Source organism: Corylus avellana, chromosome ca6, assembly GCF_901000735.1.
Source record: "Corylus avellana chromosome ca6, CavTom2PMs-1.0".
Classification (NCBI taxonomy): Eukaryota; Viridiplantae; Streptophyta; class Magnoliopsida; order Fagales; family Betulaceae; genus Corylus; species Corylus avellana.
Window position 1 is genome coordinate 1,572,533 of NC_081546.1, and position 19,909 is coordinate 1,592,441.

The window sequence follows — 19,909 nt, forward strand, 5'->3', positions numbered from 1 at the left end:
AGCCCACTGAATGCAAAGAGAGAATTAATCGAACTCAGTATTTCTTCGCAACAATCACCAATTTAAAAAATATCCTTGCATATATAAATAGAACAAAAACACCCAAGAAAGGGCAAAATTACCCACCAATTTATCTGGGACAACAAAACACTGTCGCTGAATCGACAATAAGTAGGCCTCATGCACTTCTATGACTTCATCCAAGGATCGAGCAGCTGCCATTCCTTCACATAGTTCAAGCCATGCACTATGATATACCTGCTTACTAAACCTCGTCAGGGATCAGAGAAGTTCATTCTTCTGAACACAAACTCGGATGGAAAAAAAACTACGTTCTTGTCCATGTCCACAGGTCAAAGATTGCAAACAATGATACAATTCCCATGAAAGTAAGGTATATACACATTGGGGCAAGCCTTACTCTGTCCATTACGTATTGGTGAAAAGCATCCACGAAATGGAGGAGTTTCTGCTCCACTAACCAGTGGTGCTTGCGGTTGTTTGTCACAGTGCCTCTACCCTGCAAGAGGCATAATAAAGATAAAGGTAATTCAAATATCATATAAATCGAAAGCCTTAAAACATGTGGTCTACAAGAAATGATATTGTCCACATAGATCCTTAAAATACATATACGTGTGTCTTCATCTATGGTTATATGCTCTGTTCAAAAGGAAAACTCATAGCATACGCTAGAACCAAAACATTGGAGAAAAAAAGTGACAAAAATTAACCTTCCACATCAACCTCCGAGCCTTATCGAGAACAAATTTTGCACGCTTGACCTTCAACAGGAATCCCATCACCTACATAAAACATGGAACAATTAGAGAGCACCAAGAAGATGACACCTTGGACAAAACCAGAGGCAGAAAAAATTACTTGGTTATACTTCTTAACAGCCTCTGTATTAGCAATTAGTTCAAGCGGCCAGGAGACCTGTCACATCCAATTCATGTATACATAAAAGTTGATTCAAAAAATGGAGTTGAAAGATAATAGAAAGTGAACCTAAACATAGAACGAACCCTGTAGGTAAATTTCAGTAAATCAAGCCCATCAATCCCAAAATTGTGAGTACGACTTTTATGAGGAGTGGAGGCAACAGTAGCTGCATTAGGTTGCTGATCACCATCAAAACCTTGATTTTTAGTTATGGACACAACCAATGAATCTGGAGAACTTAGTAGCATTCCATCGGCAGAGTTTGTAATAGATTCCTACATTCAATAAACGCAGACCATTACTATGATATAAAGTGGCAAGAAAAATGAAAACCACATTAAGCATTACAAATAGCACCAATATATACCAACTTTGCAATGTAGTAGATCGTTCAATAAAATTAAATAGTAAGCTCTATTATGGAACCAACGATTCATCATATGTTTCACATCATGTTCTTTCTACATTGGTGGCAGAGTATGAGATCGTTAGCCCTAGCCCCATATACCCAATAGTTGCACGGGGCCTCCAACAGAAATTCAATGAGTCCATTATCTGTTCTGTAGCAATTAACCATTTTTTGTTCCTACTGGGCAAAAAGCACCGGAAAGGGGGCACAACCCACACACATAGGAAGTAAACAAAAGGGTGCCCCTCAAAAAGAAAAAAGAAATGCGAAGGGAAAAATATTGATACATTTCCAAATTTTTTTTTTTTTTTTGGATATCAAGGAACACCTCAAAGGCAAGGCCACTTAGTGTATCCATCCCTGTTAAGTAAACCTCAGACCCGTGTAAAGCGCCCCCTCCACACGGATTGGGTAATACACCGGCTTCACCAGAGGCCTGGCCCCAAAGAATGTTTGCACCCAAGGGGATTCGAACCTTAGATCTCATAGACTACCACAAAGACCAAGGCTTTTACCACTTTTGCCAACCCCTTGGGGTTACATTTCCAAAATCTAACATTAATAAAACCCAAAAATGGGCACAAAACTGTACAAAAGGATGAATGAAACCCAATATAACTAGGCCCTGAGATATTCCATTTTAATCTCCAACATGGAGTGCCCTTTAGTCTCAAAAGCCCACCTATTTCCCTCTGTCCAAAAGTTCCAAAGTAAACAAGAGGGCACAGCTCTCCATGCTATCAAACCCTTCTATTACCTATTTGTAGTATGTTCATGTCTCCATATTATTCTACCAACTTTCTTTTCATGCTATGGATTTTCACAGTGGACTGGCATAATTTTCACTAGGAAAGAAATTAAAATATTAAGAAAGGAGGGAGATTGCAAAAGTGAATATATCAATTCCATAAGAATTAGAAGAGTTCCCTAAGAGAATATTTAAGACAAGTATAGAGACTTTGTGTGTGTCTGCTTGTGTGTGCGCATGTGAGAGAGAGAAAGCACTGGACTACACAGTTTGAGATGTAAAAGAAGTCTCACATGAATCTAACTACAGTATTACTTCATAAAGTAATTAGTTAAAGAAATTAATTTATAAGATTCTCCTTTTATGGTAAAAGGGATCTCAGTGATAACAGATACCAAGTATTCTTAAAATAAACAATTCTCTGAACATAAAAGAAAATAGATAAATTAAAAGCAGTTTTGTTACGTTGACAGCTGTCATGAAATCTTTGATCAAATCTTTATATTCAAAAAACCTAGTAATTATCCCAGATGCAAGATATGGCTCCATAACATGAACTGAAAGTAGAAACCTTACAGCCTACCACAATGGTAAGCACAATATTCTATTGCATGGAGTAACTTCACCTGTAGTATTGTATTCAACTCAAAATCATCATCCCAGGTTTCTCCCTTGTCCAGCTTATTGAAAATCACAGTCAAAAAGTGCTGCAGCAGATCACCTGAAAATAAAAATCTATCAATGAATGTGTCAAAGAAATTTGAGATGTCTACTGACGAACATAGACCAGCTTCAACTTTCTAAAAAATACCTGAACCTAACAAGTATATGGCACGCAATACTGCAAGCTCATCCATCAATCTCCAATCAGTCATCAACTTTGACAATATATGCTTGCCGATATAATCTACCTGTGACATATAAAAGTTTTTTAAAATATATGAACTGCATGCTTACCACAAGAAGAAAAAAAAAAGTTCTATAAATTAGTTTGAGCTGTTTACTTGCTTCTTAATGTAGACAGTAAGGCATTCCTGCATAATAACCACAGGAAGTGGAGTAGTTCTCGGTTCAACATTTTGAATCCAGCTAAGAACTCTTGATGTAAGGGTGCTGTTTTTCTGGAAAGGTAACAGCTCCGACATGTGGAGATCATCCTGTTCCCAAATTGCATAAAGCTCTCAGGAATACTCTTAAGCAATGCTAGAAAAGCTATAAGTAGAAAGCTGCTAAGAAAACTACCAGTCCAGTAGTACCTGAAATGAAGGAAGAAGAGTAGGAAAAGGAAACAACACTTCTAACAGCTCTGTGTCATTTTGTGAACGAACATATTCGGATTCACCAAAATGAAAACCAAAGCTGTAGTTTGTCCCTTGAGTAGCATAAGATCTGCTCTCACCACCAAATATGGCCTGTCGTAAAACCTCATCATTTAAAGGGGATAGATAGAAATTTCTAGACAAGTTAAGTGTTTTCCAGGCATCCATATTCTTTCTAAGGATTGTCTGACACACAGTAATAACTGGATTTTCTGCACAAAACGATTCCAAGATGGGCAATTTATCCCCAGTACTGGCAAACATATACTCAACATTTGCGTCTTGAAAATAACTTGCATCCTTATGTGCAGACTCCAAATTGGTTGCTCTTTTCTGCAGCAATGTATCAACCAAGAACTTATACCAAATCTTCTCTGAGCATGCGAAAAGTGGCAAAGCTCCACTACCATGATTTTCCACTTTTCGCTTGTTCACACTGGATTCATCAAATGATGTAGTAATCTCAGATTTGCAGTAGTCATCTTGCCAAAAGTATCTAGAGATGTGATCACCATGGCCTATAAGACCTGCTAAGGACACAAAGAAAACTTCTGATAAGGTTAACCCTGCTATACTCTGCCCACAATGAAAACCATCACCAGAACTTCCAAAACCATAAAACTGAGAATCACTTCCTTTGCCAGACGCTGCTGAGAATGTGGTAGGAACATGTCGGATCAGCTGCAATGATTTTCCAGCAGATAGAATCAATTTAAATATGTCCTTAATAAACAGAGGACAAGCTTGGCAATCTCTAATACTCTGCTCTTTTCCTTTGATAAAACTAGACACAGAGATGGAATCCCGTTCGTTAATTTCCTTCTTGTCATTTGTTAGAGATACACGATCAATGACACGAGTTGTGGTAGAGAGCTCATCATCAGACTTCTGAAGTTGTACTAATCTTAATAAATAGCTCTTCTCCCAAAACTCAGCATCATCAACCGAGATTGCTCTGTTAGCATAAAAGAACATCTGCGAAGTGTACAAGGATGATCAACACAGTATCTACAGAGAATATAAGAAGAAAAGGAACAGCAATAATAGAAAATCCCTCTGTCAATACTGCTTACATAAATAATGAGACAAAACCTTAATTTCAGAAGTACATATATCGGGAACATATGGCATACAAACATTCAACTGATAAAAGATCTTATGGGGCGTCAAACATGATGTTCCCTCATATCCACTCAGACAACACAACGAAAGTCATCAGCAAAAAAATCATTACCATTGTTGCACCAGGGAAACCTTTTTGGAAAGAATTACATGAAATTATCTCAATCTTCAGAAGTGTAGAGTTACTTCGAAGGTGTCCTTGATCACTAAATAAACAAACTTTTCTATGCTTTTGGATATAAAACAAATTGTTAATCATAATTACCTCCTCAAAAGGATCATCTAGTGTTCCTTCAAATAGCCAGGAATCAAGACCCTCAATATATGGCAACAAACTCCCAACAAATATATGGAGTAGCATCTGATAAGCTTCCTCCTGAAATTAGCAAAAGTTCTAAATTTCAATGCATATACTAGGTGAAACACAAGAAATTAATGCCAAGCAGGCAAGCTCAATGTATTGCACTGTAGTAACAACCTCACCACCTTGCACTAGACACACTTCATCAAGCTTCTTGTAAAGATAGTCAAGCACGTGAACAGCTAATTCAGCAGCTGGAACAGAAGATTTAGATTCAAAAGACTCTTGGGGAATAGCTCCATGAACTATTCGAAATAGATGCTCAGCACCTGAGCAAAGACTAATATAAATAAAAGGTAATCAGTGATTGTCAAAACAACAAGAGGATAAACAAGACTGAGACCATAAATGTGATTACATAATGAATTCTTATTTTTGATAAATACCTTATAGAGCAGGGAAATATATATAACAAGGACTCTGAGATTAGTGTCACATGTAACTCAAAATGCAAGATATCTAATGCAGTGACCCAAAACAAAATGAAATGTGACAAGCATGTTGGACCTATAGACAGAGTCAAAATGCTTATACATGATGATGTGTCTAACACACAAATTTATGATGTTTTAGGGCTGCCCTTACAAGGGATAAGAAGAGATGGTGGTGCAAATTGGAAAGATTAAACCATTCAGTTTATATTCCTCCTCTTTTTTCTTTTTCTTTTTAATTTCTCTTATTCAGTAAGCTCCTGGACCCAGAGAATAAAAACTTTAAAGATAAAAATGATACAAGAAGATCTTAACACGAAGTTGAGAAACTATGGATAGTATTAGTCACCAATAGGATAACCCAAGCTGCAACAATTACCACATTGCTAACTCTGATGAGGTTTTACAAGTACAAACCTTGATAAAGAACTGGTCAACCCTAATAAGGTCAGAGTGGTTCCAATGTCAGCATCATGTATCTTCATTTCCTCCTTGAGAGCAATATCCCTCAACCTCTGCTCTAAAAACAGGTAAACTTAGTCTTCATGACAGTGATAAAGATAGTAGATTATAGAAATCATATAAGTAATCCAGCGATTGGTATTAAATACATACCTTAAGCCATGCAGAAACAGAGCATGTAAATGCCCTCAAAGTAGGAGGAAATCTCACTGATGTCTCAACTTTATTGATTAATATTTCTACCAGCTGTAAGCATGTCGCAGCATACATAAATTGATTGAGAATGGTGACAAGGCTTGTATGGGAAAGGTGAGCCACATATATCCCAGTTTTGGCATTAAAACTCCCTTCACTCTGGTCCCAATAGAAGAGGGAACTAGAACGTCCTTGCAACATCCGCAAAACACCTTGTACCTAGGACGAGAAGACAAAGATGGTATCTTTAAGTTAAAATCAGCTATGAAAGCAAAATTAGGAGCATATTATACCAAGACATGGCCGTACCAGGTCAACTTCATTTGTCCTCAAGGATGAAATTGGTGTTGCAAAATGTATGCCATCAGAGAAGACATCATAGATCCTATTGATTAAACTTTCAGAAACTTCTGTCTTTGCCCTCTCTGCTGATTGAAGATAATGCAAGTCTATAAGAGCAAGAAAAAGCATAGTGTCTGTACAGCATAGCCTGACTAAAATTAAAACTTAATACGAAAATCCCCAAAACCAACATAGCTCATTCCTGGGCGAGAATTTCAGAACATCTATGAATGATTTTTAACTAATAACAAATTGGGTATAACTCCTATTAGGTTCCTGAGTCAAGTTCTTTAGATTCTGCCTCAAATAACTACCATATCAAAGGGAAGATAGAGAATCAAGATTCATCATACACCATAGGGCTCATTTGGTACAGGAAGTTTCCCAAGGAATAATCAACTAACCAGTAGATTTCTATTGCACAATCTTTAAATTCTAATATTTCAATTCTATTGATTGGAAAAACACATTTGACCTAACAGATAGAGGCATTCAAGAAACTAATCTACTTGTTATCAATGTGGGTTCAATTAATGAACATACTCATTTAACTAAATTCCCAATTAAACAATAACCCAACTCGAGTTTCAAACTCAATTACCTAATAAGTCTTTTTTCTTTTTTCAATTCTTTTTCCTGTGTGTTAAATTTCAAATTAGTTCTTCTATTTAGACCCATCTACACCGTGTTTGGGAGTCTAATTTGGAAAGTAATGAAAACAAATTAAGACGAAATAAACCCAATAAAATTAGTGAACTAGATATGAAAAACATATTACCATAGCAGAGAAGTTTTCCCATTGAAATAATTTACAGATCAACCAACGATAGCAGAGAAAACAGCACTTTGGCTACTGTGGTTCCGTCAAGGAATTTCTTCGTTTTGCCCTAATTCTTTTTTGGGGCAAATGCGCAGAAGAAGTGCACATCCCTACTCTTGCCGGTCGCTTTGCGAGGCATTGGGGGTTCAGCACTTTGGCTACCGTGGTTCCGTCAGCTTTCTGCGAATTGGCGCGGTTGTGAATTTCAATTAAAAGTCTCTGATACGTGTTTTTTAAATAATAGTTTGCATTTTGAGCAAAACTTCTAAAAATTATTTTTCCTTTTAAATTATTTGTTAATAGTTATCACAAAAGTCACCCGCCTCATTTGATAACATTTTTTAAAAAAACAAAATGGGGAGGGTGGCTGATTCACCCCATGGCCCTTTAGGGGTGGACAGGCCAAATTATTATTATTATTTTTTTATTTGGCCCTTGGTCATCCAAGACCATGTGGCCAAAGTCACCCCAACCTCAACTGGGGTGGCCAGCCGCTCTTTAGTATTTTGTTTTGTTTTTTTTTTTTTAATATATATTATTTTATTATTATTTTTATTAATAGGCAAGTATCTCATTTATAGCCTTAGGATCTCTTTAGAGAGATCTTGACCCTTAACTGAATATTCTCCAATCTAAAATAGACTAAAAAGAATCATGTTCTACCGATTTGAGGGTGTTATAAATTTTTCCCCCCCATTTTGAATGACATTTTTTTTTTTTTTTCATATTTAAGTACTTATCTTGGAAATTATTTTTGTTCCAAAGTGATGTGGCGGTGATAAAAAAAAATGACAATAAAATTAAGCAAGGAAACAAGCTTTAGCTGCCACTAGGTAGACAGCTTAGTTGGAACAGAAATCTATTGTGAAATGAATTAATTGAAACAAAATGGAGCCTCAATATTTACAAATCATCTGAGTCCATCATTTGTCATGTGTAAATGTGACAACATCACCCTAACTTTTTTCCTTCATATTTTTGCATCTGCTGGATATCATTTCCATTTTCCTAGTGTTAGTTCAAGCCCTAAGAGAGACAATCTAAGATGACAAGGTTCGGATTTCCAGCTGAGTTGATTTCCAGGTAAAGGCCTTGTAACTTCAAAAGAGGCACCAAAGATTCATCCATGGTAAATTGAACCTCTGTTGGATGGAAGACAAAAGAAAGCTCTAAAAGGTTAGGCGAAAACCTCCATTAGAGTTCCCTGCAGGCCTCTTCCTTGGTTGTACTCTTAAGAGTACCATAGTTCCACATCAATCTAAGTCAACTACAAAAATATTTCAGTGATTTGAGACTTCCCTTCCATGAGTCCTTCCGAGAGGCACATTGCTTGAAATATTTGAAGGACTGCAACTATGTGAACCATGAATCAACTGTGTGATAGATTGAGAAGGCCTGACTTGAAGCATAGAGCAGTGAGGATGATGGAAAGCCTCAGTGGAGCTAGAAATTTTAGAATTATAATGTTGAAAGTATCCACTGAAAGAAACAACAACAAATTACATTGCTTGAAGCCAAATTGAGTAGCCAAGCAAGAGCAATTCAACAATCGCAATCTGAGTAGTTTGGGAAGTATTTTTTACCAACTACAAGGCAGATTTCCGTTCGTACTCCGTGTGCCGGCAGAGACTGACATCGGATCTTTATGCTTTGTTCCATCTCCTGCCGTATGTCGCTTATCCTAGAAGATCCCACACAGATACAAAAGATGTGAGTAAATCAGTCATATATTTGTTTCTCTTTTTTCTATTTAATTTTTTAATTAGCTGGAGGCCATTATGGCTAATGATTAAGGACTTACTGTAAGATTCACTGCAGAAAATGTCTGCACACAGAGTGAAACATTTTGATCATGTGAATTTCGTACAAAGGGATGGTCAAGCAACTTGCTAGCTGTTGGCCGTTCTGCAGGATTTCTCCTAAAGCAACAACGGAGGAAATCCTTTCCCTCTGGGGATAATGTTTCTGGTATGGGTGGGGATCTATTCAAAACTTTGAACATAGCTTGTGGCTGGAAAAATGAAGGAAGTTAGGATACTTAAAAAGAGAAAAAAAGTTAAAAACACAAGCGCATGCAAAAGTAATGTAATTAAAATGTATGTTGTCATGTCCAAGGGTGACATGGATACCTGGTTGAATAAAGAAAACATATGAGCACACATTGTCTCATAAATGTTGTAAGATGCAAGCAGAGAAAAACAAAATTGAGAACTAGCTAAGAGTCCATTGATACCATGCAAACTGAAGAGATCAGCACATGTCGAGACACATCAACAGTGGCAAGACAATATAATATTGATGCTATCATATAATAAGAACAAAGAGATAATAACAATTTCCTTATTTTATGTGCAACCAGATCTCGGCTCGCTGGATCTGAGAAAAATACTCTTCAGTGCCATCAGGAAGCAAACCATATTACACCTACCGGAAATCAGTACTCAAGGAGTAATAAATAGGAAAAGAAGACTACAAATTCTCCTAACATTCTAATTACAATACAAGCTACCTCAAACTAAGTAAGAAATGAGAACCATTCACACATAACTATCACCTGTTTTCAAACGCACCTCAAGATTTCAACCCCTAAATGCATTCTTATGGAATTAGGGTCATGTTACCAAAAAAGAAAAAGCATAATACAAACAAGCAGTTATTCATGAGCAAATTAACCACAAGAAATTCCTTAGCACAAGCGTGATTCTTAAGCGAGTCCATATAAATCAGGTAGGTTGAATATATACGGAGCACATGAAACAGTGGCATGTAGACAACATTTACAAGCCTAGATAATGATGAATAAAGGGTAACAAGCTTAATCGTGTCCTCACCCCCGTAAAATCACTCCAAGGAGGTTTTCCATTCAGCATTTCAATGATGGTGCAGCCCAAACTCCAAATATCAACGGCCAAAGCAAGATCAGGATTGGGATCATTTTGCATCGCAGCTTGCATGACCTGCACAACAGTAATCAGAGTCAAGAAAAGAAGGGAAAGGCACAGGCTCTATACAAACTTACATCAAATTGCAACGTGAAGTACCTCTGGAGCCATCCAGTATGGACTGCCCTTCAAGGAAAGATTATAAGATTGTCCTGCAAGCTGAATACAGACAAGGGTTCAACTATGAAAACAACAGAAAGAAAGAAAAAAGAAAAAAGGGGAAAAAAAACTTCAGGGTCAGTCAAAGAATTGAACTATAGTTATAAAGAACAGACCAAATAGTAACGTTTGGTCCAGATTATGCAGAATTAAAAGTATCCAGGAAATGTTGGTGGAGCACCACTCACCAAAGATAACAGCAGCATTGTGGTAATCACAGATGACACTAGCTTGAGGAAGTTATAATAAGGGGATAATACATTTTATCCCCGTGTAGTTAAATTGTTAAACATGGAACTTCTCCAAAGTTTAGTTTGTAATTAAAACCTCTATGTGATTAGGTATAAAATATAAAATCGACATATCTAGTCTATAACGAATCACATTATGATGAATTAATTGTATACATTCACCTACATCATCATCAAGTATAGTCAAATTGATTTTCTTTTCCCTTCATGAAATCATAAAATTATATATTATTCTTAGTTTTATTTTTTATTTTTTTATTTTTTTTTTATGAATGAATAAACGACAAATGAGGGAGGTTGTAACATTGTATAGTGACATGACATTTTCTGATTGGTTAGGAGATAATGTGTAGCTTGTGTTACTTTGAACATAAATATGAAGGGGTTAAGTCTTACAAACTACGCTTAAAGGAGGTTCCATGTTTTAAGACATCCTCTACACTTAGAACAAATCCCAAACGACCTTTCCCACAGCCTAACCACAGGGGTCTTCTATGTATTTTTCCATTGCAACAACTAACAAATTGTAAGGTGCCGATAGAAATTTAACACTTACATGTTTAGCCAGCCCAAAATCTGTAAGTTTAACAACACCAGATGCATCAACAAGCAAATTTGCACCTTTGATATCCCTGTACAGCACAATCATCCAAGTCACCAAAACCTCATATCAACAAAACAACCAGACTTCTCGAACAATGTGCTTTACTGGCCACTAGAAGTAGCTGGCAAATTAAAATTAAAATTGGCACAATTCACAAAATTAGCGGATATATATAACTAAAAAACTTGGTATTCCTTATAATCTTCCTAACAAGGCCTATTGGTTCTCTTATATTTTCAAAGAATGCCCATTACATAATCATGTGTTTGGTTTTAAAAAATTCAGTTTATCCATAATTTATTGAAATGCATTTTATGAAGTACAGTACATGGTTAACAGAGAAATAAACTGCAATGCAAGTTTTTTCCTTAACGTGATAATTACCTGTGGATAGTCTTTTTGCTATGCAAGTAAGCCAACCCAGAAAGGATATGGCGAGTGAAATTGCGAACTATAGACTCAGTAATAGCTCCAAAATGTTCATGTACATATTTATCAATTGATCCCGGATGAATATACTCCAAATATATGTAAAAGTGGTCATCAACCTACCAATAAACATTGTTCCCTTAATTGGTCAGGCGTACGAAAACCAATATAATATAACAAGAACCAAAGCAATACTCACTATCTCACTGCCATAATACTGCACAATGTTGGGGTGGTTCAGTTGGTGGAGAACTTTTATTTCCTGATGCAACAAATGAGTAAGAACAGAACTAGAATATCTGAAAGACAAGCAAAACATCTACAAAGCTAGAACTGAATTTCCAATTATTAAGATAAGGTCTCTGTGCATGCCCTTAATTGACGAAATAGAAAATGCTAAAAGCATGAACTGAAAACCCCAAACAACAATGGTTATCATTGTGATTTATCATGCAGATTTTTTTCTGTAGAGAGACAAGTGGTCTTAGGTCCTTAGCACCAGTGAAAGGGGACAAAACAAGAGTGTAAATAGTCTTAGGGAATGCCACTTATTGGAGTCTAGAAGGGTCTAGGGTTCCCAAGAGCCAAATGGCCATTACGCAGGTTGCAGACATCTATCTCCTTCATGTAGTAGGAACCAAAGCTCACTCCCTTCCTACAATTTATTATAGCAACTCAACTCAATTAAGCCTCAATCTTAATCGACTGTGGTTGGCTCTATGAACCCTTCATTAACTACTCGGGGCTGTTGGACACACGTATATTTTTTCACCATTATTACCTTCTCGGTCATTTTTTGCATCTCACTTGACAGCAACTATGCCCCAAATTAAAGAAGAACATTAACAAGTACCTGCTCCAACTGCTTTACACATTCAGCAGATTTAGGATCATCAGGAATGAGATCAACTTCCTTCATTGCACAATAAGCTCCAGTCTCTCTGCATATAAATATATAAGGCAATGTTAAGTGTAGAAGAAAGTCAATAAACAATCATCATAAATCTTCAGAAACTTGCTTACAGGTTAGTGGCAAGGTATACAGTTCCAAATGTACCACGCCCAATGCGTTTTCCTTTTTGCCATTGACCTTTAAAAGATGAAGCACGTTGTTGTTCTGTAACATGATGTGTGGTAGTTGATTGTGATTGCATAGATGATTGTGATGGTAATGTTACTCCTGGGTGATGTGTGGTAGTTGATTGTGATTGCATAGATGATTGTGATGGTAATGTTACTCCTGGGTGATGTGTGGTAGTTGATTGTGATTGCGTAGATGATTGTGATGGTAATGTTACTCCTGGGGGAAGGGGCAAAGGGTAGGCACTGATCTCTGGCCACTCCATGAAACTCTGATGTGACTGAAATGCAGTTCTTTTTGGACTTTTGGGGGTGAGCAGGGGACTTGAGACTGTTGGGCTGCATTTAGGAGACAGGTCAGGACTATGCATGGTTTTTGCTGGTGACACTTTTGAAGCAAAACCAACAAGGCTATCCTGAAATTCTTGAAAAGCCGCAGAAGAAGGAAAGAGATCTCCAGAGTTCAATCTTCGTGGGCTCGCAGCAGGACTTGAAAAAACACTGGTCGGAGCACTCCTGGCAGGAGCTTTAAGCCTCAAGTTGTAATTACCACGTTCAGCATTTACATCTTGAGAGAATCCCCTAAAAAAATTGTCTGGGGACTTGGCTGAACTTGTGGTAACAGAAGAAGGCAAAAATTCCCGAGTCTTTTTTGGTCTTTGTGGGCTAACAGGACTTGAAAAATCACATGGCAGACTGGTCCTGGCAGGAATATTCAGCCTCAAGTTGTAACGAGTAAATTCCTTATGTACATCCTGGGAGAATCTGCTATGATGGTCGCTTGTAGGTTTCACTGAAATCGTGGCAACATTATCTATGCTCTTCCTGATAGTTTAAAAGAGCAAAAATTGTTAGAGCAATTAACAGGGTGATAGAACAGACACATATGCATATACATATAGCATGTTATTTTGTTAAGCCTTCTACTATCCTGTAATCGAACCATGATTCTGAGCATAAGAAGCCACAATAAAACTGGATGTAATGCTTTGTGTCAACTCTAGATTAAAGCACAAACAGAACAAAAGGAACCAAATGAAGGATACAATATTAATTAAATTATTAAATTCACCATTTCTTGTCCTTTTGAGATAAGTGATGATTTAACTTGATGTGAGAACAGAATAGAGGTGATGAGTTCCAAGTCTAATTCTACAGTTTAGTCCTATTTTAATTAAATATTCAACCTTTTTTAGCCGCAGTTGTTGGTTTAGACTTTTGAGAAATGTGAAAGTTTTTTGTAACATCAGAACAGGTGATATGAGTCCTAATATCCAATCCACTCTACATCCAAAATCCTAATTTATGCTATCATCAAAACTCAGCTAAACAAGTAATTAAACCCAAAAGGAAGGCCAAGAAGCACAAGCTTTTACCTTCCCAGTTCTTGAGGCGACCCGAGATGAGCCTGCCCGGAATTCAACGCCGTTGACTCGGGTCTCCGACTGGAAGGCAATTCGGGAAGCGGCAACGGTTGCGGCACCGCGGAGATCGACCAGTGTTCCGACTCCCCCAGCGACGGCGACTTCCGACTCGAATCGGGAGAACCCTGCAAGCCGATGTCTTGCTCCCTGACGTGACGGAGCTTCCTCTGCCGCGTGAGGCGCCTCTGTGTAAAGGACTGTATTATCCCCCGATCCTTAACGGAATTACCGGCATTGACATCGGAAGGCGAAGAAGAAGAAGAAGAAGGAGCAGAAGAGGAAGAGGGTTTGTGGAAGTAATTCATTAGGTAGGTGAGGGGAAAGCGAAACCCGTCATGTGAGAAGTGCACCGACAGCTATGTAAGCCATGGGAAATGGGAAACACCTCGGTGATTTCTCGCTTCGCTTTTACTTGTATTATTATTAAGTTTGAAAATATTTAAATGTCAGTTTGTTTGACTTGAACAACTCAGGGACGAGGTCGGAGAGATCGGAGTCAGAAACACGATGCCTAGATTGTCCACCGAGTTTTTTTATGGTTCTGAATCACACAAACAAGGTCAAGGTTGACAAGATCTACGATGCGCCGTGTGCGTACGACAAACTCCCCCACCTTCATGTTTTATTCAAATGGTCAACCGCGGGCGCTATCGCCACCACCCACAGCCCACAACGGTCTTTTCCTTTGCACTGTTGTTACTTGTTAGCTTCTCATTGGTCTCACCGCTCTTTTTTTCATTCACCCCATAAATTATCTACAATTTATCGATTTTTAATTATGATAAATATTGATATGTCTCACTTGGTTTACGTGGCAGCAGTCATTAATTATTAATTTTTTTTGTATGAAAATTAATCAAAAAGTTGATGAGAAAACTTTTTTATCAGGATCGTTCTCCAGATAACACTCATTTTACGACCCTCAATCAATAATAGATAAATAAGCAAAAATATAAAAAAGTACACAAAAATAAGTTGGACCAAAATACACTAACTTTTAAGGTGATAAAATTCCTAAAGGGTTAACCTTCTACCTCTAAGTTTTAGTTTTAAATATAAAAATGAGTTTTGGTGCTTTAAAAACGGATTTTGAGGCATTATAAACGGGTTTTGGGAATTAGAAATGGGTTTTGGGGCATTAAAAATAGGTTTTGAGGCAGGTCACGCCTGGCAGGGTTTGAGGCGTTCACCGCCAGCCAGACCCACGCTACGGGGTTTTTTTTTTTTTTCCTCTGAATTGGTGTGATTGTTCTCACTTTTATTTTTTGCATTTTTTTTTAAATTGATGATATGTCACATAGTAATTAGAGGGTATAAAATAGGTGTTATCAGAATAGACTTAATAGTAGGGAGTCTCATAGTTGATAAGCACTATTACGTCAATCCAGTAAAATGAAAGTGAGATAGAAGTAAAATATATAGTAGTACTTTATTATAAAATTTAATTTTTTTAATTAAAGGAAACACATGTCGCCCTTTGATTAGATATGACGCGTAGAACCATTATAAATTTACAAAAGGTTGATGAAATTATCTATTTGTTTTAACCTTAGAAAATAAATTGATCAAATTTAAGTGTTAGAAAGCGATTTGATAAAAATTAATTTCAAGGACCTTTGAAAACTTTTTTTTTTCTAAAAATTATAATGAATTCTCGAATGTGTTTTGGAAGTTATTTATTTATTTATTTATTTTTAATTTGAAAAAGGTACAACGATGTGGTATATAAATGATAACTTTTTTTTTTTTGTATTTTTAATTGTTTGTTTATATATTTATTTTGAGAAAATAAAATAAAAAATTGAATAAACAAGACCCTGGTTCTTTTATTTTCGCCTTTTCTATTAATTTTACTTGATTCAATATAGTAGAAATCCACTCAAAATTTATCAATTGTTTATATATAAAAAAAAAAAAAAAGTATTAATATTAGTTAACAATAAGTAATATAAAATTATTGTTTGCTTCTGCAAAGTCTTACACGTGATTATAATCAAATAGTTTATTGAAGTACAAATAAATCTTATTTGTTAATTTAATATTCGGCACACAAAAGGATAAATTGCCAGGTGCCATTCGTTGAAACTATGAGATTCACTCTACATGATCAGAAAGAAGAAAATGGTGTAAATGAGATTGACCTTTGACTTCAAGAGATTTTCCCTCATTTTGAACTTGTATGTTCTTTCATGACTTTTCTTAATCAATACATAATAATTTAGATTACGTGACATGTCTCTATATTTTCTTTTAATTTTTGCCTTCTCAACGCGAAAAATGCCCAAAATCAATTCCGAAAAAATAATTAAGCTTCATACAATCTTTTTTCGTTGAAGCACTATAGTCCGCATCATTATAGACATTTGAATAAAATAGTACTTCAAATTGATGACACAGAGATATACATGGTTCGGTCTATGACCTACATCCACAAGATTAAGCCCTAAGGTTGAATTAAGCTCTTATTTCTCTGAGTAATATTTACGATATAACATGCTCCTATTTATAGGAGAATCAAGTCGGATGCAAATAGACTTATACTCTAGCTTGATTAGCTATGTGATAATCTTTAACTATTCAACTGAAACTCAGTGATAGTCTTTAAGTGTAAGTCAGTAATAGTTTTATACTGTGAATATTATTCTTGAACTCCATGTATATTCTAACATAATATATATTATTTATTTTAATTGTTAGATTAATTGTTGATTTTTCGAAGTTTCTAGGTATACAATTTGTTGGAAACTTCCAGCAAAAGTATAGCAAACTTCCAAAGGCTTGAACGTGAAGAAAGTAGAGAAGAAGGCACAACACAAGCGTCCATCTTTTAATTAATTATTTTTATTTTTGGTATCTTTTTGTGACCAAATCCACCATGTCCAAACCTGACGTACGTCTTTTTTTCTATTTTCTAGATGTCTTGTCCTGTGGACACTAATATAAACGTGGGATTAGATTTGAGTGTCAAATTTTGCTAAACCGGGAAAATCTACGTAGGTAACGTGTGCCGACACGATTATAATGCTCGTATTGATATTGTTGGAAGAATTACCTAAACACCAATAATTTATGTTACTTATTAAAAAATAATAATAACATACTACCACATAGAAATTAGTCGGTGAAGTCCGTCACATTTGGACTATTCAAATTATTTGCCAAAATTTGGACTTAAAATGGACGGGCCGGGTTGGTGAACTCCTAGAGTTTTATCGGGTCAGTGAACTATCCATTGAAGATCATCGACCCAAGGAAAAGCGCTTGTTTTGGCGCTCACACTCTGCTCTCCGTCAAAGCCTCGCCAGTCCTTTGATTCCAATTCCACGATTAGGGTTTGATTTCTTGGGTTTATTTGTTGGTTATAGGGTTTGGTACAATCTGTGAAGTCAAATGACTTTGTCTGTGTTTTAGGAGTAATTTTAAAAGTTATTTTTGTGTCACTAAAAAACTGATATGACTTTTAAAATTATCATTTGATTAAAATCTAATAATGATCAATCACAAGTTCAATGATGATTTTAAAAACCACATCATTCTTAAAAGGACACCGAAAAAACTTGCAGCATTACTTATGTTTAAGACGTTTAGGGTCTTATGCAAAGGCTCATGAGGAGGGAGGCTCAGAACATTTTACAAGGTCCATAAGCTAATTACATTTCTGACAACTTATTTTCTTTTGTTGTTTACATGGGCTTACTCTGTTTTGAGTTTCTGACAACTTTCTGCCTAGATTTAATGAGAATTTCTGAAAGTTTCTGTTTAGATTTAATGTAGACTGAGTTTCATTAGGCCCATAAATCACCAGGATATGTAAAGATTCCCTGCAATTTGACTGCTCCACTCATAGTTAGGCTCACCTGCCTAAAACAAGTGGGCTATGCAGCTCGGCCCTACCTACTTGGGCTGTAAAAATGTGGTTCGAGGCTGTCCATTACATCATTTCACAGAATCTCATCCATACAAAAAGGTGAAAGTTAAGTGGTCGATATAATTTCAAATCAAATATTCTTCTCGTGCTTTTCCAAATCAGGATCTTAAACACGTGGGCTACGAGCATTTAGAGTTGAGACCCTTTCTTTTTAAATTAGGAAAAATTTAGGACATAATATGACTTTGTGGGGAAGGAGCTGGAGTATCCTTAATATACACGAAAAAATATATAAGGATTTTCATGGCCTGATAATCTGGACCCATGATTGCTTGGAAATTTCCAGGAAACTTTTGTATGGCACAATTTTTTCAGCACTCGTACTAATTGCCACCGTTGTTCTCGATGGGGTAATTATTTCTTGTCCCGCACTGCTCGTTCCGAATAAGGCAAGTTTCCTGCATATTGACAAGTGCACATATAATTTCCCTGCGCCATTTTCGGCCTCCGGTATTTTCTCCGAGAGAAAAAGAGAGACATGGCGAGGTGGTTGGAGCTTCCCAAGGCAATATGGGAGTTAATCTGTGAAAAGCTTGACACGGTGGCCTGCCACAGTTTTAGTGGCACATGCTCATCGTTCCAATCGCTTGCAATGGAAAATCAATGTCGTCGCCTTTCCAGCCCGCTGCTAATGCTTCCGGGGAAGGAAAACTCGACATCCAGAGAATTCTACAGCGTTTCCGACGGCAGAACATGTGAAATCAACCTCCCAGAACTTGATGGTAAGTGGTGCCTTGGCTCATCTTACGGCTGGTTGTTCATAGTAGATTCAAGCTCCGGCGAGATCAGTCTATTGAATCCTATAACAAAGGCTCAAATTCTGCTCCCGCCACTCTCTGCTTTCAGTGATCCCCCCGGGCTACGCGGAGAAAGGAATATTAAGTACATAGAGAGGGCCACCATATCGGAAAATCCGAGCACAAGCAATGATTTCGTTGTGATAGCTATATTTACAGAGCTGAGAGTTTTTGGCTTCTGCAAACCCGGCGACCAAAGTTGGACTAGTTTGACAAGGCAGGGTGATCACTGCGAAGATGTTATCTGCCATAAGAAAAAGTTTTATGCTATAACCAATTGGGGCGCGCTTAAAAGATGGGAACATTGCCATGTCGACGCTCCTGTTGAGACGGTAATTCCGGCGCCAAAAGATGAAGAGTGTCTCCGCCGGTACCTGGTGGAGACGCCCGGCGGAGCGCTTTTGAAGGTTTGTAGGCATAAGGAATGGGAAGAAGACGATGAAGATGGGGATGAAGGCCATAGCCATACCTTGACCTTCAAGGTTTGTATATTGGATGAGAATGGGAAAAGGTGGATTCGGGTGAAAAACATGGAGGTGGCTTTGTTTGTTGGGTATAATCGGGCAATATGTGCGTCGGCCATTGATGATGACTGTCCGGGGATCCAAGCAAATAGCATTTACTTCACGGATGATTACTTTGAAGGGTATTATGAGAGCCCATATGGGTGCTTTGACAATGGCATTTTTAGTTTGGAAGATGAGAGTATCAAACGGATCTGCAAGAACCCTCCTCCTGTTTGGTCATCTCCATGCATTTGGATTAGTCCTTCTCCACGATGAAGGCCTTCATATGTATGATGTGCATTTTAATGTCAAAATCAATGAAAATCCTGAATATATTTCGATTTCATAAATTTATTTGTTGTTCATGAAATATTACATTGAATAATTGTTATAAAATACTTATATCCACTAACCCCATTAATTATATATCACGAAATTAATCTCCTAATGATCAATAAATGTGTGACAAACAAGTTATCCTCTGGATTTTTATTTATTTTTAATAAATACAGGACCACCAGTCAAAGTAAGACAACTCATGATGGCCAGAAGGCTGGCCCATAGTAGTTATGGACACCTAAAGCAATAAATTGAATATTTCCAAATGTATGTTCACACGTTTATTCCATTCCTTA

At 36.9% G+C, this 19,909-nt stretch overlaps 3 protein-coding genes across 6 annotated transcripts; 1 reads left to right on the forward strand and 2 right to left on the reverse strand.

The window, feature by feature from the left end:
• Positions 1-126: 126 nt before the first annotated feature.
• On the reverse strand, positions 127-7,369 carry LOC132183672 (uncharacterized; the record flags this gene model as incomplete). 4 transcript variants are annotated; one of them, XM_059597040.1, is given in 15 exon segments in its annotated part: positions 127-258; positions 422-520; positions 735-806; positions 883-939; positions 1,029-1,220; positions 2,729-2,823; positions 2,914-3,013; positions 3,107-3,259; positions 3,359-4,396; positions 4,809-4,919; positions 5,022-5,184; positions 5,753-5,850; positions 5,951-6,211; positions 6,302-6,441; positions 7,113-7,369. In XM_059597040.1, coding segments are annotated over 15 exon segments (2,733 nt in total), but the record flags the coding sequence as incomplete, so codon positions are not given.
• Positions 7,370-8,014: 645 nt separating this feature from the next.
• On the reverse strand, positions 8,015-14,668 carry LOC132185932 (mitogen-activated protein kinase kinase kinase 5-like). The gene is made up of 11 exons (XM_059599749.1): positions 13,996-14,668; positions 12,563-13,444; positions 12,393-12,480; positions 11,739-11,801; positions 11,495-11,658; positions 11,063-11,138; positions 10,196-10,255; positions 9,986-10,111; positions 8,956-9,165; positions 8,738-8,835; positions 8,015-8,633 (listed from the first exon to the last, which is right to left on the reverse strand). Exons 1-11 carry the CDS (start codon positions 14,346-14,348, stop codon positions 8,435-8,437), a joined length of 2,319 nt encoding a protein of 772 aa, XP_059455732.1. The 5' UTR covers positions 14,349-14,668; the 3' UTR covers positions 8,015-8,434.
• Positions 14,669-18,237: 3,569 nt separating this feature from the next.
• LOC132185933 (putative F-box protein At5g55150) lies at positions 18,238-19,596 on the forward strand. Its single transcript, XM_059599750.1, has one exon. It carries the CDS (start codon positions 18,450-18,452, stop codon positions 19,548-19,550), a length of 1,101 nt encoding a protein of 366 aa, XP_059455733.1. The 5' UTR covers positions 18,238-18,449; the 3' UTR covers positions 19,551-19,596.
• The last annotated feature ends 313 nt before the right edge of the window (positions 19,597-19,909 follow it).